Genomic DNA, 26,050 nt, shown 5'->3' on the forward strand with positions numbered 1-26,050 from the left:
TTTGATGTTGGCTCCTGAAAGTGTTTGTATTTATTTGATTTTGCAGTAGTCACAGTTGGTGTTTAAAATATCTCAAATGTTTTGGGAGAGTATTTGCCTGGGATGGAAAGAGAGATGGATGATTTATTGCTTCAACTGTTTTAAAATTAAAAGCTATTCTCACAATCTGAGGTCCCTTTATGACTATTTTTTCTTCTTTTGCAAAGTGCCAAGTAAACTAATTCTCTTTGTAGGTTCTCATCCATCAGTGGAACAGGTAACATGAGACAGTGACTAATTTTATTTCCTTTCAGGGTTTCTTTGTGTGGGCACAAAGGCTGCCTGGTCCCATCAACAGTGGAACGTCAGCCATGACAAATGACACCTGTGAAGGAGGGAGGGGCCAAGGCAGGGAGAGGTCTGATGTCCTAGACTTTCTCTGCTGGATCTCAAGTGGAATATCGGAGTCAATTGAGACATTTTCATGGTTCCCTTTCAGTTTGCAGGTGGCTCCCTTAATGTAGGGACCAGCAGAATAGAGACTGGTTGCATCAGGGTATCTCAGCATTTCTGTGACACCACATTTCCAGGCTGAATAAATTCCCTATGTTTGCTGTGACAGATGACCACAAAGTGAGTGACTTAACACAGTACATTTGGTAGGTCAGAAGTCTGAAATGGATCTTACAGGACCAACATCAAGGGGTCAGCAGGGAAGTTGTCTGTTCCTTGCCTTTTTCAGCTGCAAGAAGCTGCTTGCATTCCTTGGCTTATGGCTTCCTGACAGCGTTGCCATTGGTCCCATGGACACATCCACTGTCTCATTGCTGACTTGGCTGTCCTGCCTCCCGCTTACAAGGATGCATATGATTACATTGGGCCCACCCCGAGAGTCCAGAATAATCTTACCTCAAGATCCTCAGTCACCTGCAACATTCCTTTTGCATGTATGATAACACATTCACAGGTTTTAGGGATCAGGAGGTGGACACCTTTGGGAGGCATTATTTTACCTGCTATATAGGGTATGCTAAAATGTATTTATTTAATGCTTTAAGAAGAATGTGTATATATTTTAATCCTTAGCTAAGGACATTTTTTCATTGCTTTTAGAGAGGATGGGGTTGGGGGGGGAGAGACAGAATCATCAACATGAGGAACACCGATTGGTTGCTCCCCCCCCCCTATGCACCCCAACTGGGGAGGATAGAACCCACAACCTAGGTAGGTGCCCTGACCAGGAATTGAACTTCCGACCCTTCTGTTCACGGGACAATGCTCCAACCGAGACATACTGGCCAGGGCTGAACCTATATATGTTTAAAAAGCCAAGTAAAATGAGCAATGATGGTATTGAGCCGTATGTTTTGGTGAGGGAGTAAGAGGAGAAATGACCACGATGGTGAGGGGTTGTGACTCAGAACTGTCATGCACATTTGCTGTATTCTGCGGTGCCCAGTGGGTATGCCCTGTTTGAACTCACTGTCCTGCTTTTCCAATGGAGTAACAACAAACTTCACTCGGTGGGAAATTTAATAGGAAAACGGTGAGTTATTCTCATCTTTATGCAAACGGTTATTTAAAGATCTATGAGGAAGAGTCAGTGACGTAGGGAGGCAGGGTGGTATAATGACAAAAATAGAGGCATGTAGATGAGTTCAAATCCTGTTTCCAGCAGACTAGCTATGGGCTTTGGTAAGCACTTCATATCTTGAGACTCAGTCTTATCTGTGCAGTGGGTGTGACGATCCTTGGGATGAGTTAGGTAAAGCATCTGACCGTCTGGTGGACACAGGATATTTTTACTGTGCTCTTTTACATTACCACGGAAACCCATATACATCAGTGTTTTCATCCTATGGAGGTTTTGACCTTTTTTTTCCATTTAAACCCATTTAAAAAAATTATACCAACATTATTAACTTTTTTCAAAAGTATTTTTTTTAGATAGAGTTCCTTTAAGCCAGTTTATTTTGTTAATCTATATAGAATGAATGGCTCATATTCAATAAATACAAAACATCTACTATGTGCTAGGCATTATTTTTCTTAGATGTATCAGTAAATAGACAAGGATCTCTGCTCTCGTTGAGTTTATTATCTAGCAAGGAGTGACCGGTACTAAATAAGTAAATTACAAATAATGTTGAAAGATACGAAGTGCTATGGAAAGAAATACTCATAGATCAGGGTGTGAAGCTTCAGGTCGTGGTCCCAAATAGAGCATTAAGGGAAGACAGACAGGTGAGGTTGGGAGCAAGACTTGAAGGCAATGAAGAAGTCGTCCCAACAGGTATTTTGGGGGAAGGATATGCTTGTCAGAGGGACCAGCTGGAGCAGAGGCTCCAGTGTGGGAACGTACCTGCTTTGTCAGAGCAGCAGCACAGAGACCAGGGTTTGAAAGGAGGAGATGAGGGGGAAGAGTAGTGAGAGAGGAGGACAGAGAGGGGCCATTGGGAGGTGTGGCTTTTGAGTGCGAAAGGAGAGCCCTTGTGAGGACCTAAGCAGAGCAATGCCTGATCAGACCAGTGTCAGGAAGTTTGTTCTTTGTTTCGATTAGATGGTAGAAGGGCCAGGGTGGAGGTAGGAGCCTCTGTGGTGAGCAAGGGGAGAGAGGAAGATGGCTCAGACAGACGGGGTGGTGGCAGTGGGTGTATATGTAGTAAGGTTGGCCAGATTCTGGCTACGTTGGACGGTGAAGACCAGCAGGATTTCCTGCCGATAGGATGAGGAATGTGAGGGAATGAGAGTAGCTAAGGCTGACCTCAAAGTTTTTGTTCTGAGTAACCGATGAAGGTAGTTGCAATCAGTTAAGATAGAGAAGACTTGATGGGGGTGGGGGATGGTAGGAAAGGTGGTCAGGAGCCCAGAGTGGGATGTGTTGAGTTTGAAATGCCCTATTTAATGTCGAGTAGGAATCTGGATCTTGAGAGAAGTTTCCTCGGCCTGGCATAGTCTTCCCAGTGGGGGCGGGAGACATATAGTTTTGAATTATGCAAGGGCTTGGGAGAGGAGCCACAATATTTTTTTACTTTATGTAGAATAACAGTGAAGCAGGAAAGAAAGATACCCAGCCTGATTTTACAGAGGAGCAAATGGAATTCCACCAAGGTCAAGTGCTGCCGCAAATCAAGAGGGGACGGTGAAGAGGGAGAAGGGAGTGCTGCAGCCTCCTGATGTAATCAGTCTTCATCCAGACCTGCCGTTGCCTCCATCACCAACCTGACCACTCAAGGACTCTTAGGGAGGAAGGTTTCGGAGACATGGAAATTTCTGACTCTGTCTTCTCTCTGCTCGGGGGTGAATCTGCCCTTGACTTCTCGGCCCTAAGAAGGCCTCCTGTGGTCTCCCACCTTTAGACATGTCCTGAGGTCTCCCCGGCCCCCAGCCTTCACTACCCTGAGTTCCTTTCTCCCTGAATACATACCAAGCTCATTCCTTGGCATCTTGCACTAGCTGTTGACTCTGCCAGGAATGCTTGTCCCAAACCGCACTTTGTGTTGTTTAAATCTTAGCCCAAATGTCACCTGAGAGAAACATTTCTTGACTACCTGTAGACAATGCCTTGTTTCCCTGGTTCTTCTAGCACTTCATAGCACATGACATTGTTTTTTGTTAAAGTATTTGATCTCTTATAAAAATCAAAGCTCTTCAAGGGCACGTTTGATTTAATTTACTGCTTTGGTGAACTAGAACAGTACCTGCACATAGTAGGTGCTCAAATATTTATTGACTATCCAAAGAGAAAAAAGAAAAAAAAAGACCCTAAAACTGAAATATATTTTAACACTTTTATTCTTAAAAAAAATCACAAAATCCAACTTTAGGTTAAATAATATTTTAGTCTTAAAAAATTAACAAAAGAGGAAGAATTTTACCTCTGAAAATGCATCCCCGATTTCCAGTTAACTCATGCAAAATCGTGTGTAGTGGTACTCAGTGAAAGGGCCTTTAACCAGCGATACAAATTGAATCCTATTTGAGTTGAAGTAATTCTGATCCCCAAATTTCATTTTGAAAGATTTTTGAAAAGATCTTGAAGCCACAAAATTTATTTGAAAACATAGTTTAAAATTGCACAAATATAAATACAATTTAATAATGTGAAAAGGAAGGCATGCTTCCAATAATAGTACAAAAATACTACCTTAATCTTGATACTTTGTATATTATAAGCCAACTGAGTAAATTAAACACATCAATATAATAGATTAATTTTATGGTGGTAATTTTATTTCAAAGAGCAACACAGAGAACTACTAAGAAGAAGCCTTAATACCCAACAGAGTTGTGCTATGTTACATAATATTTCACTAAATACACAGACATGATACCACATAGTATGCCAGTAACTTTTACACCCCACTCCCCGCATTGCCATTAATTTACTATGGGTCACTTAATTCAGGGTATTAATTTAGAAACTCAATGTAAACATTTAAGTTAAATTCCTCTTTGATACCTATTTTAGCTTAAAAATGAAATTGCGAGATTTTAAACATTACTGAGCATAATGAAGCATCACAGAATGTCTCCAAACAATATTTTTAGGTTAGACTAGGTATACAGTATTCATAGATATACAAAATATATAGAAATGTCTTTTCTAAATAGTTAATAAATGCTTGTTTTAGTTTGTAAAAAGTTTATTAAATTAATCAGGTTTTATTCAACCGATGTAAACAAATTTGGGCAATGAAAATTGAAGAGGGTTTGGGTTAGGCGGTATGGGGAAAATTGAAAGGAGGTTGGTTAAAATTTAGGCTTTATCTCCTTTAACTCCTGGACACCTTTCCAGCCGCGAACACGGTGCGATTACCCTACGGCATCTGTGCCTCAGTGAACGGGCCTCACAACCTGGTTGAGTGTGTCTATACCCTGGGCCTTTTCATGTCATACCCTTTCCCTCTCCAAGAGAATCAAAGGAAAGAAAGCACGTTTTATGGCTAAACAAATTGTCCTTTTTTCCATCTTAATATTACTTTGAGTGCAGCTTTCTAAGAGGCTCCCACTGAGCCTGTCGGGGCTTTGCTACAACACTTCTCGACATTGCAAGTTCGCGCTTTCTTGTAGAGAAACCTGTTCTGAGACTGTCGCCCATGTTTGTAGAGTGTCATTTCGGTCATTCTGCAAAGGCTGTAAGTAGTGGGAACTTTACTCAAGGCAAAATACCATGTGTCAGTTCGTTAAATCTCACACTTTGATGTTCTCCTCTTAACTCTTTAATGCCTCTACTCGAGGGTTCTTGCTCTGTGTTTGGGGGTTCTATCTCCGAGCTTGAATGTATGCATAGGGGGGTGTAGGGGTGTGACATGGTGACAGAACTGCTCTGTGGTAAGAGTCCCTACGGCCGTACTGAGCTTTGCTCCCTCCAATTCTGGTTTCCTTGTCCTTATTTTTTCACACAGCAGGGATGACAAAAAAAGGCAGTGAGAAGACTTCAGAGTTGGTCTGGGTGAGCCTGAAATCATCACCCCTGAATTGCAGTGTTTTTAGACGTATTGACCAAGTCCAGCTTCTTCAGGGATCTGGACCTGAGTAGCTACCCTACCATATGAATGGGGCCGTGTTGAGGACAAGGGGGTGACAGCCACACACCAGCTAATGTGACACTTGTGGATATTAAGGCCCCATGTTCACTTCACCTTATAGTGGTTTGCATGTGCCTGACATTACCCTGACCCCTCCCCTTGTTTAGAATGTCACTATTTCTCATTCCTAAACTTTTAGGAAACAATTTGAAGTGCACTATTCGGCGTTTAGAACCCAAAGCTGAGCTGAAGCAATCAACATGATTGTGTTTAGGAGCTTTCAGATACATGGATTTTGCTTAAGTTTTAGATCTGTTTGCCTCTACTGGTTGTTAAAAATCGTGTGGATGGCCCGGTACCTGGATTCCTCGGAGGATTAGTTTGGCACTGGCTGCAACTCTGCTCAGACAGACACATGAACATCTGTTCAGTTCGGTGTGATGGCCTGTAAACAACCTCAAGGACAGGATATTAAAAACAAACACAAAAACCATAACACAAAGGTCATGAATATGCTTCCTTGTTCAGAAGCAAGGTGAAATAAGCTAACCTGTGAAACTTAACCATGCTCTGGGTAAATTTACATTCAGTAACGTTAGGTTGCATGCTGTGGTTAATAATTTAAGTAGGCAGATTTGCAAGTACTAATGCATGCATTATTTTTGTACCTGAGGTTAAATGTTTTATTTTGTAAAAATTCCCTTTTTACAAACCTTATGCCAGAGTTTGTCTCCCAACACTCTTAAAAAAAAATATGTATCTACTTCTTAGTTCAAAACAATTCAACCAGTTCTGTAAATACTGAGAAGATAAACTGTGTAGCAAAATCCAGAGAGGGAATGAACTTGAAATTATTTTACAAAGTTAAAATGATGTATGTGCATTAAATGACATAGGTGCAATAATTTCTATAATAGGAGGCCTGAAAAAGATGGCACACAAATTAAGCCTTCAGAATACCCTGTTTCTAGAATGCTTTTAGCAGCATTTCAAGGCAGAATTGAACAGCAGCAACCCGGTGAGAGTATAGCCCACTCCTGTGGAACTGATTCAGGGACAAGTGGAGAAAGGACACAGAAAGACCATCTTGTTTTTTATATTCCCAAGGAGCTCGCACAGTTTATGGTAAATAGTTTGGGAGCTCCTGTTACAAGTGGGACTAGGACAATTGCATTTAAGTTTTGCTTGTGTAGCAAGAATATATTACAAAGATGTATCTAGTAGGAGTATCTACACATGGACCCAAAATTCAATACACTAGCTCTCTTTAAAGAAAAAGAATGAAGAAATGGCATAAAACTGTGAAAGTGAGTGTGTTCTGGACATTCCAACACAGTTAAATATCACTAATTTGCTGTTTTAGTTGAAACTCTGGTTGAGAAAGCACAGCTCACAGTTTTCTGTGGAAGTGCCTCTGTGGACAAGAGCTGCCTTTCTGTCAGGGAGTCACGGGGAGCGATCTTGGGAGAAAGCAAAGGGAATGATGACTCAATGAACGGCCCAGTAGGTCAACACTTTACTCCTTCCCCCTCTTCTCCATGCCTGCGACTCCTCCTCACATCAGGGTGTGGTGGCACAGATAGCCCACTGGACACAGACACAGTGTGTTTGGAATCCAGCGATGGTCGCTGGCCTTCTCTGCATTTTCATTCAGTCTCCTGGTGAAATCAGTCCTTGAAAGTCACATCTACGCAACCGAGTGGCCACTCTCGTAAAATTATATTATCCTCCAGGAGATCCTGGGCTGTTACTGAGTAATAAAAGGAAGAAAAACCTCAGCCTTCCCAGAGTGCCTCAGAGGGAACCACGGTCATTCTACTCTTTCAAACGAAAAGGGTAATATAAATGACAATTTTATGCCATGACAGTAAGATACCAAAAAAGTTTTCCCTTTAAAAAATGTGTATACACTTACAAAAAAGATACATGCAATAAAGACTTCTGAAATTTTGCTACTTAATTTTGGGTGGTGCTCTGATTTGCTTTTTAGTAACTTTTAACTTAATTTTATTAAAAATATCATTGAAAAATGTCCCGGGCAATAATTCTACACTTCTTAACAGGAAACAGCTTATGAAAATCTTAGTTCTGATGGACACTAGATATATCCGAGAAGGTCCTCCCAAATGCTCTGCAAATTACCGAGTTATGATGAGAACAGAAGATTGTTTATTCTCCCCTAAAACCACGCCTCTGAGTTTGAGTTGCTTTGTATTCAAAGAGCGAATTAAAATGGGCCCCGAACCTGCCACCACTTGGCAACCATCAAGGTGCGTCAAAGTGTTTGTGTGCCATCTCATGCTGCAGCCATCTACGTACACTGTATCCACCCCACTCTCAGACATTAAGTTGTCACTGATCTCATGTACAGAGTGGCTGCAGAGCTGAGGAAGCAGCCTATAGTTATCACTGCGAATTCAGTTACCATTGAAAGTATAGAAGGGTATCACAAACAACATGTGTAAAAGTTGCTTTGCAATGGATGTGAGTCAGCTGGCCAGCCGAATGTCCGGAGTTGGGGAGGAGGCAGCAGCATGCCGAGAAGAGGCACTATTCCATCAGGGATATTCAAACAGGCAGCTACCACGGCTTGGAGGCTGGCCCTCAGAGTCCTTCCCTGGCCAAGGTTCTAGGATTCTAAAATTGTCAAGAATACCGTTCTCGCAAATATCGCTGAGCTCAAGGGAAGTAGGTGGTGACTGTGGAGTCACCACTGCCCGGCGGTGAGTGCCTTACAGCCTCTGCCTCCCGATGTCCGTCCAGCTGGAGGCGCCCTGGCCCAAGTGAGCTTCGACAGAGAGTGTCCAAGCTTCTGCCTCAGTGCCCTAGACTCTTTGTTGGGGAGCGGGAGGCCAACCTTCTGGCGTCTCTGGGCCACACGGGAAGAAGAGGAGTTGTCTTGGGCCAAACATTAAATACACAAACACTAATGAAAACAAAAACATCTCACAATGTTTTAAGTGAATTTACGATTTTGTGTTGGGCCACATTCATAGCCATCCTGGGTCACACACGGCCTGTGGGCCACGGGTTGGACACCCTGTATGTGTAAGCCTCAAGGATTTGTGATTTCATGTTCACCTGAGACCGCTTCTTATGTCAAGAATCTCAAATGTAACAGAGGGGACAACTTCCACCTGCACCTCCAGTTCAGTGTGGGCGTACATCCCCTCTCACAAGGAGAAGCTCGCTCCCCCATCCACTGAGCTGTCTTGATGCAAATGCTGTTTTGCTTGGTAGCTGTAGTCATTAGTATAACCACCTAAGAACGGGAAGAAAGCTGGGATCAGAGTGCCTTGGGGAAGACTTGGGGGAAGGAAGGAGACAAACTGAAGAAGAATGAGACCACTTACTGGGGCAAATTACCAGAATTGGGTATTGGTGAGACTATATTGTGGTCAGCATTTTACAGACAACTTTTCTAATCCTCTAAAAAAATGATGCCTGTCCAAACAATCACTAAGCCCCCAACAAGCACAAAACACTCCAAAGAACTGAGTGGAATGTAATCAATGAACTAAAACACCACTCCCAACAGGAAGTCCTGGTAAGTTGGTAAATGTTCCAAACGAGAGCCTTAGGGCCATGCATCTTTCCTAGGAAACCTCCGCCACTCAGTGGGATTCCGCTGGAGAATACTGGTCTCTCTCACTTAGAATGCAAAAGGGTGAGCAATGCAGATTATTATAGAACTAAGAAAATACAATTGTTAGGAAAAATGTGTTTATCAGTCCTAAGAAATACTATTTAAAATGCTAGCAGTTTAAAAGGAATATCAGTGTGCAGGACAGTGAGTGAGGAAAATATGATATTTAGGCAAGTTAATGTTAAACTCAGTAGAAATCCTGATATCATCACACGTTTGCCCTGCAGACAATGCATGAAGAGACAGTATCTTATCTCCTACTTAAATTCGCACAGTCCCAGACAGCACGTGCATAAGGTCTGTGTTTGCATATTTATACCCTATGTCATACCTGCTTTAAGAAAAACACTCCTTCAAAACCCTACCCTGTGAAAAAACTATTTTCAGGAATTTTTATTTGGTCCACTGATCTAACAAGGCTGAGTTCTCAAATCTTTTACCCCCAAGTTAAAAATTGGAGCAACAAAACAAAACTCCAGCAAGGCATAAATAAGATATTAAAGTGCATATATACAGTCCCCAAAAAGTTTTGATTGGGAACAGCAAAAATTTCTAGTGCAAAAACTGCCTTTGACAGCAAAGCCTCTCTGGAATCAAAAAGCTACAATAGAAGTTAAAATTGGAATAGGTTTAAGCAATGCCTCTTTTTAGTTGAGTTAATATTTGTGCATGCACTTTGGCCCAGACTATGTTCAGTCTTTCTAAAAGGGGGAATTGCAGAGGACAGTTCAGAAATAGTCAGAATTCCCTGATCTGGGGCAGTGCTTTCTCCAGGTGTCCCATGGGCACGTTCCTTCGATATGTCATCAGCCACCAGTGGGGACAAAAACCTGAAGATGTTTTGAGATAAGCTTGCAGCTTGTGAAAAGGGTATTCACGTAGTTACTTAATCTTGGTTTGTCTTGAGCCTCTTCATCCTTCTTTCGAGCCTGACCTTGACTCTCTAGGCAACATGTTGTGCTTTTGGATCTAAACAGAGCCTGGGCATTGTCTGTGGGAATTCCCTTGGGTTTTATCACCACGGCATTTCAAACATCTGGTTTCACCTTTTTGGGATTAAAAATTAAATAGGTTTGCATTTCTCAGTGATGTGTACAGGCAAAGGGTTATTATTATTATTTTCCTTTTCCTTCAAGGATCCAAGTTGAAAGCTCTCAGGAGGACATCCAGGTCACCGAGATTAGCCGCCTGGAAGAGTTCTGGTTGGTCCATCAGAGAAAGCGCAATTCGGAGGGCAGACCAGATGTTCCCGGAGATGGCAGGATGGGGAACTTGCTGTTGATTCCGGCTCTTTCTCTGCAGACTGAGGGCAGTGAGAAAATTGCTGACTGCTTCTCTAAGAGGGTAGAGAAAGAGACACTTAAGCATATGGCAGGTTTTAGAAAGAGCAAACAAGACAATAATAATGGATGACGTTATTTCAGTCTAAAACCCCAAACCACCTTTTTCTATGGTGTCTCGGATCATCAGATGAACAACTTTCTAATTCTGTCATGATTTTCCCATGAAAAGTCATTGTTAAATGTAGTGAAATCGGAAAGAAGAGAGCAAAGCAATTTTTATTTTAGGAATGTCATGTGGGAGAGGAAGAATAATGCCCAAACCATTGCTAACTCTTTAGTGCATTCACTTTTCCCCTACCGCAGGAGTGATTTGAAGATGTAATCCGTTTGCAGATGTGGTTTATGTAACTAGGGTTGAAAGGAAGCATCTGGCCTCACTCAGAAAGTAAGTGGCCTGACTTTTCCTATTGGCGGTAGAAAGAGGAAACGCAGCCGGGTTCAGCTGAGTTTGTTATCAGAGCCCCGAGTCTGGAATTCCTAGGTTTACAGCTGTGATTACAGAAAACAAAGTTTATTCTTGGATTATTTTTGTTAATCATTGAATTATTAACTTTTCAATGATTTTCCATAGAAACAACTGTAAACCTACTTTTGCGCCACTCTGTGTTACTGTCAAGGAGGATGAGATTTCTTTTTTCATTAAGAAGGGGCCCTCACTTTTGAAACGGTTAAGATTCATTGGTCTAAGCTTCACGCTGGAGCTCCGACTGTCAGAAGGGCAGTGTTTGCAGCTGTACCCAAGTTTCGGGCCAACAATGTCCTCTCCTTATTTCAACTGTATACCGTACTAGGGTAGGGCTTGGCTCTGATGCTTTATGGGAAGTGTAGATGACACGGTGAGTGTTACAGCTCGTACACACTGGCCTGCCGCTCTTGGGAGAGAGGTCCCAGACTTTGGCGGGTACGGAAGTGTTTGTACCCAGTCACATTTCCGTTGAGGGTTGTTATTCATATGCACTTGTTTACGCCTCAAATTAAACTTATTTTCAGGATTCATTTAAGGTTTAGGTCTCACTTGATCTCTTTTTGTCAGGAAAAAAAAATGCAAGATGTTTATCACATCACAAGGTTTCCCATACCCAGCATGACAGTGTAAGACCCACTAGGCTTAGCTGAGATGTTCCAAAGTTGCCATTTGATCCAGATGGACAAATTTAGTCACAAAGGATTCAGGATACACAGAAACATTTGCATTTTAGATAAAAAACAAATGATTTTCAGGATAAGTATGCCCCATGCAATGCTTGGAAAATACTTACCCTAAAAAATTAGTTACTGTTTATATGAGATTCAGATTTAACCAGGCATTTGTCTTTTATGCAGCAGCCCTAACATCAACTTGCTTTTGTACAGGATACTGTCTGCTTGAGGACAAAAGGTTCCTACTGCCAGAGTTACCCATTCCCACCTGTCAGGGACCTTCACTGCCTCTGGCAAATAGTTACCCTGCTAGGCTTATATCTGCGAACACCAAGAAAGTGTTTTATTGGCCCCTCAAGTATGTTTTCTACACTAAGAAGTTACAATTAATAAAAAAACTAATCTGGAAGTTTTATAAAAGCCTCCTTTAATTCAATTCAATATGCCTGTATGTATGTATGTATGTATGTACTTACATCTTTCTCTGTTCCAAAAAAAAAGACCTAAGGTGTTTTATAAAACATAAGTGAATAAAAGGGGTAAAGGTAAAATCGGGTTAGGGAAATCAGACAAAGCCAGGAGTGAAGTTAACATACAAAATAGACACTGTCAGGCCATAGAGACTGGTCCCCTCCAGCCCTCTGCACAGCTGATGCAAACGAGCCCCTCAGCTAGCCACCCACTCCACCAGGTTGTTCATAAAATAAAACAGACCAGCCGCTCAGGGGTCACTCACTTCCCCTACCTTTGACCTGAGCAAGATCCTTCTGGGGGACAGAGTATAATCCAATGACTAATGAATGTTCTAAGATCCCTTTGTTATAAGTGAAGCAACTGGTTTCTAAAGCCTCAGTATTTGCCAAAGGCACGATGTCTCAATGCAGTTCAGAGACGGCAGTTCTTCAGATGTCAAAAGAAGGCAGTCCAGGGATGTGGCTCTCTGATGCCTCATCCAAGTAATAGTGATAATGATGCCAATGCGGTGGCAGTGACAGTCACACACTGACTCCTGCTCCGCTTCCAGCATCTGCTCTGTGCCAGGCAGTTACACTTAAGCCGCACGATGATCCTGCGAGATCCACATTATTAATGCCCGCTTTGTTTAAAGCAGGTGAAGAAACTAAGGGTCAAAGTTATGTGCTCAGTGTCATAAACCAATAAATGGCAGAACTATGATTTGAACCCAAGAGTATCTAATTCTAAAGGCCTGGCTCTCCCCGAGAATGAGAAAGGGTTTGACTTTTGGGGTGGCGGTGGGGTTTAAAACTAAAGTTTAGTCCTTTTTCCCCCAGTTATGAAAACAATGCCTGTTTACTTAGCAAATTTAAAAAATAGAAAAAGAAAGAAGAAAAAGAGTCACGCTTTGATTACCCAAAAGAAACAAAGGTCATCTGTGGTCCCCGTCGACCCACTGATGGGGAGAGATTCGAGAGGACGAAGACCCGGGTGACAGCAAGCAATCGTGAGAGAAGAACGACATTACACATAAACCCACCGTTTAAAACTACTTCCTTTAAGAATTTTTTTATTACTCACTTTATTAGTAAATTAGATTTAGAGAACCTGGATTCTGGCTGGTGCTTGGCCAAAAACTGGCCCTAGAGTCTTCTTAAGTCATTTTGCCGTGTTGCTGGGTTCTCCTGTCCCCCCACGCCCAGGTTTTCTTTTCCTTCCCCGGAAGACCGTTTGGACTATTCATGTTTCTCAAAGAGTTGCTCTTGGCGGGGTGTTAAAAGAGCAGCTAACCTGTCTCAACCGGCTGACTGAATCAAAGTCTCTAGAGGAGGGGCCTGGGACTCTACGTTTCCCAAGATGCCCGCGTGGTTGCTGCGCTGCACGGACGGAGAAGCTCTAGAGCCAACAGGCCCCAGGGTCGCAAGTTTCCAGCTTAACCTTAACAGGAGGAGGAGGAGGATTCCTCCTACAAAGCAGACATTTTTGAGCGGCAAACAGCCTTTCAGGTTGTTCAATCTCAGCCCTGAGCGGGGCTCTCGGCCCCCTGCTGGCGACCATACTTCACCTGTAGGCGCCCAGGTTGATGCAGCTTATGCCCAGGTTGTATCTGGATCGGATGAAGCCGGGCTGGATCTCCAGCGCGCGCGTGTAGGCCTCCACGGCTTCCTCGCTGCGGTCTCCGTTGGCCAGGGTCGCCCCCAGACGGTTCCATAATGAGTAGTCCTGAAGAGGAAAGGGGAATGCTGTAACAACCAGCACAAGCCACAGCGACGGAATGTTCTCAGATTTCCCGCAGAAGGAGGACGAAGGCTAAAAATTTACCCAGTGCTCACAGACAGGGGCCATGACGTGGCGAATGACTCAGGAATCTTTATGGCTGCTTGGTGAAATGACTCTCACTCATCAGGGGGCAGCTACCATTTGATGCCGTCAGGCAATTCGCGTTTCTATTTTAGGTACTTAAGTATTAACAGCCACAGTAGCATCTGTTAGTACTGATCACTTTAAACCACTGGGCAGGGAAATAAAATGTAGCAAAAATGTACAAAGTACATCCTGTGAATTTTTTTTTTTAAACAGAGAACCTCACGGTTTCTTGCTGTGCACTTACCTCAGGTCGAACGGTTAAGGCAGCATTAAATGCATCGATTGCTCTATTAAATTCCCCACTCAGGTGGAACAGAACCCCCAGACCTGTCTGCAGATCTGGGTCGATCACATCTCCATTTTGGTGGGCAGCTTCCAGATATAATTCCTTCACTCCTTCCAGAACAGAGCTACCAGGGGGGAAATTAGATTTGTAATCCAAATAGTATGAACATAAATGATTTACCATTATGTTCTCTGTTCCGAGAAAACATGACAGAATGGAAACATTTTGCTTAAAATATCGTAGCATTACGAGGACGGTGAATACTACATGGTGGAAACAGCTCCTGGTGGTTCTGACATATCTCGTGGAGCACAAACAGTGCGAGGAGAGTTCTGCCGCCCTCTGAGTGGCCATGTAGAGCACCCTAGGGCCATGGGCCCCCAGGCCTCCTTGAGAAAGGGTTTAACATATCGTGCTTAGTTGCTGGTAGAAACACAATTCCAGAAGAACGGACTTCCATTTTTCCTCATACCTAATTTTCAGGCTTTATAAAACCTGGCACATTGTTACTAATTATAATTTATTTCGGGTTAATTATATGCCCAAATTTGGCTTTCAAGTATGGCACTTGGATAAATGTCTGTGAGTGCCTGCAGTGTGGACCAGGTGTCCCAGGGTTGGCTCTGATCTCAGCTCAGCCTTTCAGATCAGTGCTGCCCCTCTGGCAGACTGCTTCCCCACAAGCCACCTGGCAGGGGTGGTGGCGGGGCCCGAGGCTCGTTAATTACCGTTATGGTGATTAATTGTGTATAAGGGTGTAATTAATGAGAAGGATACCTATCAACCGGAGACTTAGACATCCTCCGAGTGAGGCCTGGAGATCCCTTCTTGCTCTTCACAAGGTATTTGTACTTTGGGTTTTGTCTAATCCAATTCTTTAGAGCCTCACAGGCGTCCTGCTGATGGCCAGTGTTAGTATAACTCACAGCCAAAGCCATCAGAGCTTTCAAGTTATTGGGCTGCAATTCTAAGCACCTGAAAGAAAGGGGGGGGGAAGCCAATTTCAGATTTGTTTTGAAGCCAGAGTCTGAACAGTTCTTTAGAAAATTTGAGATTTTTATCAATTAAATGGTATGAAAGCATTGCTAAGTTTATGTTAAGCCCCTGAAGAATATCACAGTGATTATCTACGTGAAAATTGGGATCTAGGAATATATATTTTTTCTTTTTTATTGAATTTACTGGGGCGACGTGGGTTAATAAAATTATATAGGTTTTAGGTGTGCAATTCTACAGTACAGCATCTGTATATTTTTTTGTGTGCTCACTACCCCAAGTCAAGTCTCCTTCCATCAACCTGTGTGCCCCCATATTCTCTTCTACCTCCCCCACCCCCATTCCCTCTGGTAACTACCACACTGCTGTGTAAGCCTAATCCCTTCACCTTTCTCACCCCGTTCCCCAGCCTCCCTCCCCTCTGACAGCTGTCAGTCTGTTCTCTGTATCTATGAGTCTGTTTTGATTTTGCTTGTTTGTTTTGTTCATTAGATTCCACACACAAGTGAAATCATGCTGTATTTTTCTTTCTCTGACTGGCTTATTTCACTTAGCATAAAGCTCTCCAGGTCCATTGAGGGACCTAAGCATATTTTTAAGAAAGTTAAAACTCATCCTGATGCGAGTTAGGTTTGGTGATTTTAATAAATGATTTTAAAACTATAGAAAATGTGGCTAATCCCTGCACATAATTTATCAGTAGTTAATCTAATGAGAAATAGGGGTATCATTATTTCAACGCAGCTCTACTATCACTATATTAAATGCCCCTTATCTGCAAAACAAACTGACTTGAATTAAATTTGGACATCCAGAGATGAAAGATTAAACAGTCTTTCGCAAAGGAGAGGAAAACCCTGTGTTTCCAGGCTATTGATGTGGGTTTACAGGAAGGCCTGGGCTACAGCTGCTCTCCCTCATGCTATTCCCCTGGCCTCTAGCAAGGGCTTTTCAGGCTTTGATGTGCGTGGGAATCAGCCGGGATCTGCTCAGCGCAGATCCTGATAGAGAGGGCCTGGGTGGGCCCAAGGCTGTGCAGGCCTCACAGGCTCCCAGGTGATGACTGTGCTGGTAGCCCCAGGATAAGACTTTGCACAGCAAGTCCTACGTGACACCTACATCAGTGCTTTAGGAAGAGGTTTTATACATAAGAAAGCGTAGAGAAAGTGGAAGCCTGTTTGGTAGGGTCTGTCCATCTCCCTCCCCAGCCCCCATCAGGGTTTAACTAGGGGCTCTAGTCAAGTCTGGTGTGATGCCACACCCACCCAAAGTAGTCTAGAGCTTGCATCAGGGGCGCAGGGGTTACATGTGTAGGTTGTTGAAACAATTTCAGGAGATGCTCTGTAGAGCCAGGAGCTAAAATTGCATTGAGATAACTTTGAGTGTGTATTTTTTTCTGAAGTAAACTTTCAGATTCTTCAGATAGGAACTTAAGAGAAATTATTTATGGAATGATTATTTCATGATTGCTTTTTAACACAGACTTCTGTGAGAACGAAGGTTAACTGATTTCTGCCAAACATTGTGGTTTAGGAACATTATGTCTTCGTAAGTTCTTATTTTCAGAACTAAGTGTAAGTGATATGTGGCACCTCAGCACTTATTCTGGCCAAATTCTTTGCAATGTATTTAAAGGTCACAAGATAAATCTCAAACAAGAGGCAGTCCATTAGCAAGTGTCCACCAGTCCCGTGATTTTGCACTTAGCTTCATCTACCTCTGGAGGGCGACAATAGCTGCTTGCTCATTTTCATTCTCTGCCTGGGTTATCCCGAGGAACTGCCACGCCTACAAAAAAACAACTGAGGTCAGCATCGAGAGAGGAAGCAGAATCACTCCTGTGCAGTAGTGGGTGTGTTTACCTACAGCAGACCCTCTATGCAGAGCAGCCTGTCTCAGATGCAAGAGTCTCGTGTAAGGAAAAAAATATTACACTCATTTCTTCATTCAAAATCTCTTGTGACATCTGGGTCAAGATCCTCTGTCTTAATTTACAAACTCTCAGTATTTATTGTCTCCTGCGACCCATGGAAACCTCCGAGTTTCTGAGCTATTAGGTATCTTAAAACCAAAAGAAGAAAGTATGCATTCGTGATGAAAAAAGGTATAAAAATAGCCCAGAAATGTAGCTAAATAGTCCAAAGTTTATAATAAGAAATCTCAAGAAACACGAAACAAAATCAGCTTGTGTAAGTGAAAGGCAAACAGTTATTAAAGAGGCAACAGGAAATTTAGGACCAAGGAAAACAAGGCAAAACCCCCATGACATGTGTGCAGTTCTAACAGAGGGCGGGGCAAAAGTAGGGCTGCAGTTCTGAGCACGTGACGTGCAGAGTTTATTCTTGTGTTACTATTAATTGTACTATTTTCCATATGAACAACTGTAAACCTGAATTGCCCCATCCTGTAGTATCACTGTTAAAACACATAAAAGATATTAAATATAATATAATGTATCTATAATTTTAAAGCCTACACTTATACTTTATATTGTCTCATAAGCACTTTTTTGTGTGTTTTTACAGAATTTTCCTACTTATAATTTTTATTTTATTATTATTATTTTTTAATTTTTTAAAAGATTTATGTACTTATTTATCTTTAGAAGGGAAGGGAAGGAGAGAAGGAGAGAAATATCAATGTATGGTTGCCTCTTGTATGTCCCCTAATGGGAACCGGCCTGCAACCCAGGCATGTGCCCTGGCTGGGAATTGAACCGCGATCGTGTGGATCGCAGGCCCGCGCTCAATCCACTGAGCTACAGCGGCCAGGGCCTACTTATAATTTTTAATTTAAATTTTATTGAATAAATGCTGCATTATTTACTCAACCAATTCCCTTATTGGTCTGAGGTTGTTTGCAATCTTTTGCTATTGTAAATATGTGAAGAATATCTTCAAGCAGATACTGTTTTTCATATCTAGGATGACATTTTCAAAATATAACAAATTTCTATGTATGTGCTTATTAGAACAATAATTCCCACATCATTTCAAGAGCACATCAAAAACACCTCTCATTGTATGCATTGTCCTCAGATTTGCTGGGAGTGAGGGTGCACCCAAGTTTTAGGGATTTAAAAAAGTTTGGGCAGCCCCAGCGGATGTGGCTCAGTCAATTGAGCACCATCCTTCGAATCAAAGGGTCGCTGGTTCGATTCCCAGTCAGGCACAGGCCTGGGTTATGGGCTGGGTCCCCACTGGGGGGCACACAAGAAGCAACCACACATTGATGTTCCTCTTTCTTTCTCCCCTTCTGTCTAAAAATAAATAAATAAACAAACAAACAAATAAATAAATATCTTAAAAAATAAATATGAAGGTTTGGGCAGTGCATACCTCTCTCACCTTTTAACAGCATGTATGAAAACATATGGAGTCACCTTAAAGTGCTATAAAATTGTATCAGTTTTTTCCCTTACGGGTAGTTATTACACACTCCATACAAACTCATAAAAGTACTAATTATTTCCCCCCAGAGTATCAGTGATTCTTTCAAATCTTTCAAATGTGTACACAGCAGCCTCTATTTTTATTTCACCGTCTGCACATAGAATGCTTCTTAAGAAAAGACTGAAGAAGCAGTCTTTCTCTGAGGGCCTCTTTCTCGGCTCTGGGTGTCACCTCGCTCTCCCTGCCCACGGGTCGTCCATCATCTTAGCACTGGGGTATTCAGAAACCCTGGGTCCGGTCTAGGAGCCACTAGTACCCGGGTGTCCAAATTCCCTTATTTAGGAATCTGGGGTAATAACACATGCTTTTAAAAAACCTCCCAGAGCTGTTGTGGCGAATGATATAATACACATGAAAACACAGAGCATTCAGAAATATGAGATGACATTATTACTTGAGTGTGTGTGTGGGGGGTTGCCTGTATGTTTCTGTTAACGCAATGATTTTCTCTTCTACAGTGATGCAAGTATCTCTTTTAAAATTCTAATATTTTGGTTCAGAACTCCAGCTCTTAGTTCAATTTCTTTTCTTTATCAATGTTTTGACTAACAGGATACCAGCGGCTTTAGTGATCAGTTTATTTGTTCTTTCGACACAAACTAACCAAAAGTAGTAATAAAGGCTAAGTATTGATTAGCCTTTATTAACCTTTATTAGTAGCCTCAGTGCCAGGCACTGAGCTGAGCACTTTATTTGTACGAACTAATTTAATCCTTACAAAACCCAATGAGAAAGTTATTATAATTGTGATTTCCACTTTACACGTAAGGGAACGGAAGTTGAGGGCGTTTGAACGACTTGTTCCAGTTCGCAAGGCTGTGGGCGGGCGAGCCCACAGTCGAGGAAACCCGCCCAGCACAGCAGACCTGAAGTGGACTCACTCTTCTCTACTGCCTTCTCAGCACCGCACGCGCCCCTTCCTAAACCTTCTCTAATTCCTCTGGGAATGTGCCTTATGCTTTCTGGAAATGACAAACTACAGAAAAAAACTTCAGACCCGCCACTATCTTACGACAGGCCTTCACAGGTCTGGAAGTGCAGCGGACCAAAGTCGGGGTGCAGAAGCCTCCTGGGTGGTCTCCCAGCCTCGATTCCAATCACACCTCAGAGACAGAGGGTTTTATAACATGCTCTTTCCTGGTTCCAGCATGAAGTTCGAACACTTGCCCACCTCCTCTCGCCTGCATTCCTGCTGCTCTCCCCTCCCTCTTTCTCAGGCGGTGTTTCAGGTCCCTCTGCCCACCGGAACCTGTCCCTCTCAGCTCCCCTGCTGTCTTGAATTAATCCTCTGTCCTGGAAAACTCAGCTTTGGACCCCCTTGCAGGGGAAGGCTGCGTCAGTAGTCTCGCTCCCTGCTGTCCTAGCCTCTTGCGCATTTGCGTGTATTCCACTGCACTGATTTATTTACTTGTCCCTCCACACGGACCACTAAACGTGTCTTTTCCTTGGTTCCATTTTCCAGCTCTTCAGTGTGCTGAGCCCGAGTGTGGCCCAAGTCCTGGGACGTAATATATGTTCAGTAAATGTGGACTGAATAAATCTATGGTGACACACCGTGTGGCTCTGGACCCAGACAAGACTGCACACTGCCCCCTGCAGGCTGCCACTGTGCTTCCACTGTAGTGGCACTGTGCTGCCACTGTAGGCAATTTTAGCTCTCCATTTCCTGTCCCCACCCTCTAGTTTTGGGGCACCATAGACAGATACTGCAGATTTGGTTAGAAAACAGGCTGTATAACTCTAACCCAGGTTAACTCCTTTGAGAACCATTGATTGATGAAAATGCCACTCAGTCGAGCTCTGAGGACCCCTCTGTCCCTCATTAGCATGCACAGCCGACCCCTGAGCCCGGCAGGATGAAGGGGAAATGACACCTCTGCATCTCCAGGGTCCTGAAGAATTGCTGCCTCCATGAACAGGATGGTGACTGGCAGGTCCCCCTCCTTCAGCCGTTTCAAACCTTCCTCAAATGCACCAGGCCAGTCCTTGAAGGGGTTTTCGGTGTGGAAGTAATAACCCTGAAACACAGAAGGGCCAGCACAGGTCCACTGGCTTGTTCTCACACTCAGCTGGTTCCTTCAGAGTTTTAATTAAATTACTTAATTCATTAAATTAATAGATTGCTTTAATTGCAATGAAATTTCTTTTTAAAATTTTAGTAAATGTTTTTATTATGGTGAAATTTTACTTTATATACATAATGTAAAATTAATCATTTAAATTTTGATGACAGGGGTTAGGGGGTTGGGGGGTCGGGTGGAGGAGGGCAAAGGACAGGGGAATGGGGGCCACCTGTAACAGTGTCAGCATTAAAAAAGATTTCAGTTACTGTTTTTCCCTCATTATGAATGTACATTCTCATTGTATGAATTTTAGGTTTTGTTATTGAATAATATATAAAGAAACAAAAAGTTTCCCATAATAGTACAAGTTAAATATGATCACTGCTAATATTTTGGAGTTTGTTGTCTTTCAGATATTTCTTTTGTTCACTTTGTTCTGGACACTCCCTGCAGCCCCCACCCAGGATTTTAAAGATGCTGAGTTTTTGCACGTACTTTTGCTCTGGGCTGCCACCTGCCCCTGTTACTCTACGCTCTGCACACCCGCGTGCGGACTGGCCCTCGGGGGCTACAGAGCATCGGAATACTGAGGACATTTTTGCCTTCCCACTCTTCAAACCAGTGTTTACCCTGCTGGTGGCTGCATTGCCCACTGAGAATGTGTGCTTGAAATTTATAGATCTTTTTATTGTAAAAATTTAAAAAATGCAGAATGTACAACTAATCTTCTGGTATTTTTCTATGACTATATAAATTAAACAAATAAGTTCATACTACATGGGCAGTAGCTTAAGCCCCACTTAGTCATAGTTATTAGAATTATTTATATTGAAATTTACTCAACCAGACTCCTGTTGATGAAATTTTAGATTACTTTTTTTGTGTGTGTTCACAGATAAAGATACAGTGAAAGCCTCACGCTCACATCTTCCTCTGCATTGATTATTACCTTTGACTTCTGGAGGGGTTTGTTAGGCTAAATGCTGTGAACTGTTGAGAGGCCCTTGACAGGTGAAGTTGAATTGTTTTTGAGAAAGTATGCACCACTTTAAACTCTCATTAGAAATACCTGAGAGACAATTTTTTGCAACATGAGGTAGCATAGATTATCATAAAATCTTTCTAATTTGATAGATACAATTAAGCTAGTCTGTTGAGGATGCTACTTAGGTTTTAAAACAGATTGAATGGAGGTCTTCAGAAATACAAAAACCATATAAATTTCTGAAATGCTCATTCTATATCTGTGAAATATGTCATGGGTACTTTAATAGGGATTGCATTGAATCTATACATTGCTTTGGGTAGTATGACCATTTTGGGGGTGGGGAGAAAATGCAGACAATTGTAATTGAACAACAATAAAATAATTTTAAAAAGACAAAAGCCCTTATCAAAAGCTACCAAGCTCATGCAGTGGTGTGTGGGTACGGGGACCTGGGACTGAAGAGCTCAGGGCCCTAGCCAGGCCTCAGGCCAAGGATGAGTCCAGAGTCTGGTGATCTCCGTCAATGTTCTTTCTTCTTACTTAATTCTTTTTTCTTTTTTTAAAGACAGTTATTTTTAAGGAAATGGTTGTTCTGGCCTACTGAGGGACACGGAATATTTTTAGGAAGAGAAATACATTTTGATGACTATGTAGATTAAATTATCCAGAACTAAATATTATTGATAGTCCCTCCACAAAAACAATAATATAAGCATAAACCATATATGATATCCCCTTCCCAATGTAGAAAATTTCCACATCTCTTTTTATTGTTCAAGTCATTTAAACTTATTTCTCAAGGTAATTTTTTCCCCCAACTGTCTTTAAAAGCATAAATCCAAGGGCAAGTGGGACTCCATTGGTAATTTGGCTGGTCGTTCCATTCATTCACTCACATTGGCTAGGGCGCCTGTCAAGGAAATAGCTCTGAGGAGTCCTCTTGGGACTTGACCCGGTTGTGGGAAGGCTAGCTTTGCTGCTGAGTTACTTTGCTGGCTGTATAATGATCGCCTGTGAAATACAGTCCTAAGCCCTGCTTCAGCCCCCTGCCCATCGATCTCCCTTCTGTTAGCTCATCAACATGGCTCACCAGTCTGACAGGAAGCATTGTGGGGTTAGCCCAGGTCTTTTTCCAACCCACCCTCAAGGTCACTTAGTATAGGTAACTTGCCAGCAGTCAGGATCCATGCTCTGGCTAGCTGCCAAACATCCATATTTACATGACTAGAGATAAGGGTATTCCATTCTAGCTTTGCTGCTTTCATACAATGGGTGATTATATTGTTTTACTAGAATTTCTTCTAGTTCCTATTGACATTAAATTGTCTGTTTGAGTCTTGGATTTTTCACAAAATAATTATCAACTAATTTATAATCATATGATCCAATGTGGAGGAGAAAATGGATCAGCATGAATAAGAAGAGAATTGGTCACCTTCTCGCTAGCTGAGATCGTAACTTGGTTCTGGGCTTCTTGGTTCTCAGATATCCAGTTCCTCCGGGCCATTTCTTCCCATTCTGCTTGCATCTTATCCCAAAACTCTGTATCTGACTAAGAGACAGGAAAAAGGAAGCGAGACAGGTTTAAGAGCAGGCTATATCATTTGGTTTATTTCCAGAAAGACAATTTTCCTTACAGATCAAAGTGAGTCCCGAGGAGGAATAACATGCTGACACTGCCCATCTCCAATGGCTGAAGAGCTTTCAGAGAGTGCTCAGTGGTCAGAGTGTTGAACTGGGTTAACTGTACTTTCTCCAGCAGGAACGTTGCTACATGGGAAGGACCTGGGTCACATATACCAAATTTAGCTAAAAAGTCCATTGCTTGAACAATTTCAAGTGCGGGTGCCAGACACACATTTGAGGATGGGTGGCCTTTCCTGCAGTTGCTCCTGGGATCTGAGCAGGTGGAACCACAGCTTTGGGGCTGGCTGGGTGGTGATGTGGGTGGGGGGCAGTGGGCTGTGCACAAGGGAAAGTATTAGTGGACCCCACTCTGTGGCAAGTGCTGTGCTGGGAGAAAACTGAGCCTGAGGGTGATGGTCACATAGTGAGGGTCGAACAGGATCTGATCCCTGGGCTGGCTCCCAAGGCCACGCTTATCACCTTATGACAACCTTAGCCTGCTGGTGCTAAAGAATGAAGGATCCTGGCTTTGGGTGTGAACTTGACTGAGTCTTCTTCAAGGTCTTTTCTATGGCAGGGTGATTTTTATTTGAAAAGTATTACTTGTTTCCCTTACAATTTTCTTTTATATCTTTCAAAAGGGAAACCTGGCCATTTGTTCTTTACTTCAGAGGGGGTTTGTGTTCTGGATGGAAGGAGAATTTTTCTGCAAGATCTGTCCCACATTGGCTTCTAACTGACTAAGGCAGAAAAGGGTGGTTTAGGTGTCCTGGGGAAAGGAAAAGAGGGGACGTATCTTAAAGAACTGAAGAGAGGAAGGGGAACTTTCTAGGGGTGGAGACAGAGGAAGGAGGTGGGTTCTGAGGTGAGTGGGAGACTGGTGCTTAGCTGTCAGGTGTTTCTCTGGCAAATTAGACTGACCTCCCAGGGGAGGGCAGAGGGTGTGACTGGGGGTGGGGTGGGGCTGACTTGAGCTCTGATGCTCAGGTGCTCAGGTGTCAGGGGAATAGAGAAAAACAGAATTTCAAGGCAGCACGTGGGGTTTGGCGAGCTGTTGGCAGTCAGCGTGACAAAGAGCAGGGCGCAGACTCGGTCCTTGTTTTCTGGCAGCACGTTGGCTTTCCAGATCAGGTGTCAAGACTAGGTTTACCTCGCCAGTGTGGTAAGAGAGATGCTTGGAAACCACTTTATTTTCTTTAGAGAAAACAAAGAAATCAGTATGTCTCGAACACCTGAGTCTGGGACTGACATCCGTACTCTACCTGCAAATGTCGTCTCTGTGATTCTCAGTTCTGAGACTTGTTGACACACCATCAACTTGACTTGAAGTTGCCCTCTGCCTTTTGATCCTCCCAGCCTCACCTTCCACTGCAGCCTCGTGGCCGGGTGGTGGGTGGGCTGGGGTGGGAACTTTTCTTCAGAGTTGCTTTGAATGATAAATATGACCTTATTTCTTCTGCACACAAACATTCAGGGAATAAAGGCAGCCCAATGTGACTGATCCCTGGACTATGAGATGAATAAAGGTCTGTGCTCTCTCTTCGCTGTATCCAGTAGACCCATTGCTACCACTGAAGTGGGTCCTGTCACTTCAGCAGGGCCTCCCCGAATGAAGGCCACCACCTATCCAGGCTAACATTAGAAATAAAATTCAAAATTTCTTTTTCAATGAGTCTTTTTAGTAGAATATCAAATCAGGCAGACCGCGGGATCTCAGGTGCACGCAGCGATGGCTGGATAAAAGGCTAGGAAGAAATGTGTTGCCACGTTAAGAGTAATCTCTTTGAATGAAGGGATGATGGGTGATGTTTTTCTTGCTTCTTTACAACTTTCTGTATTTTCCGATTTTGCCTTGATTTTACAATAATAAAGGTTAAAAGCAAGAGTAAAAAAATAAATTAGCTTTCCTTGGTAAGTACTGTGAAACCTGAGCATTTAGATACTGAGGAGTTTAGAGACAATTTTTGGAGACTCATTGTCTTGACTAGTGTTTCAAAGATGCAGGTTCAAGTTGTCCCCACAGACGCCAAGACAAATATGTCAAGTGAATTTTACAATGTTTGCTGACTTTCCCAAGCCACCTGGTGGGTAATGTGAAATGCCTATGACTTTCAGTACTTTGTAAGGCAGTGAGATTCCCTAAAATTTAAAGCTATTACAAGTCTTCTGAATGAAAGAACGAGAAGGGTTTTACAACGTGTACATCTGGGTTACAAACGGACGCATCCCCTTTCCTGTGGTTTCAAGGTAGAGCAGTAGATGCTTAAAGAAGACTGCCAGGAAAGATGGCCGAGCCGCAGCTGAGGGGGCTGCGGGGCTCTCGTTTGATGAGATTCACCGGGAATTACTGCCACCACCTAGCATACGTTCTGACTAATTAAAGTGCACAGCACAGCCTCATTTAATTACAGAAGACTACTTTTAGCACAATCAATTTTCATCCCATCTCAAAATCCAGACTTCATTCACGTAACTGCAATTAACACTGCTTCTTTTTTTTCATTTTTAATCAATTTCAGAGAAACCTGAGACATATTTGAATTTAAACACTTTAGATAGGACAGAGGGGATTTGACATATCGATGATTATCTTAGTTGTTCTGGGATTTTGGTAGATTGTTTTCTAAATTCTACAGGTAATTGATCTGCTTATACCAGAAATGATCTATTGTTTGCAA

General features: G+C 42.7%; 1 protein-coding gene across 5 annotated transcripts in view; it reads right to left on the reverse strand.

Annotated features, from left to right (window-relative positions):
- Nucleotides 1-8,499: 8,499 nt before the first annotated feature.
- Nucleotides 8,500-26,050, reverse strand: part of PEX5L (peroxisomal biogenesis factor 5 like) — a 215,772-nt gene continuing 198,221 nt past the window's right edge. For all 5 annotated transcript variants that reach the window (XM_037058792.1, XM_037058795.1, XM_037058794.1 and 2 more), the window contains 7 exons: nt 23,182-23,298; nt 20,570-20,713; nt 16,961-17,031; nt 15,025-15,222; nt 14,206-14,371; nt 13,660-13,817; nt 8,500-10,492 (listed from right to left, as the gene is read on the reverse strand). In XM_037058792.1, coding sequence (XP_036914687.1) covers nt 10,288-10,492; nt 13,660-13,817; nt 14,206-14,371; nt 15,025-15,222; nt 16,961-17,031; nt 20,570-20,713; nt 23,182-23,298 — 1,059 coding nt within the window. In that variant the 3' untranslated portion in view covers nt 8,500-10,287. The remainder of the gene's footprint in view (nt 10,493-13,659; nt 13,818-14,205; nt 14,372-15,024; nt 15,223-16,960; nt 17,032-20,569; nt 20,714-23,181; nt 23,299-26,050) is intronic.

Source organism: Sturnira hondurensis, unplaced genomic scaffold, assembly GCF_014824575.4.
Source record: "Sturnira hondurensis isolate 20B ecotype Veracruz unplaced genomic scaffold, ASM1482457v3 Scaffold0010173, whole genome shotgun sequence".
NCBI lineage: Eukaryota > Metazoa > Chordata > Mammalia > Chiroptera > Phyllostomidae > Sturnira > Sturnira hondurensis.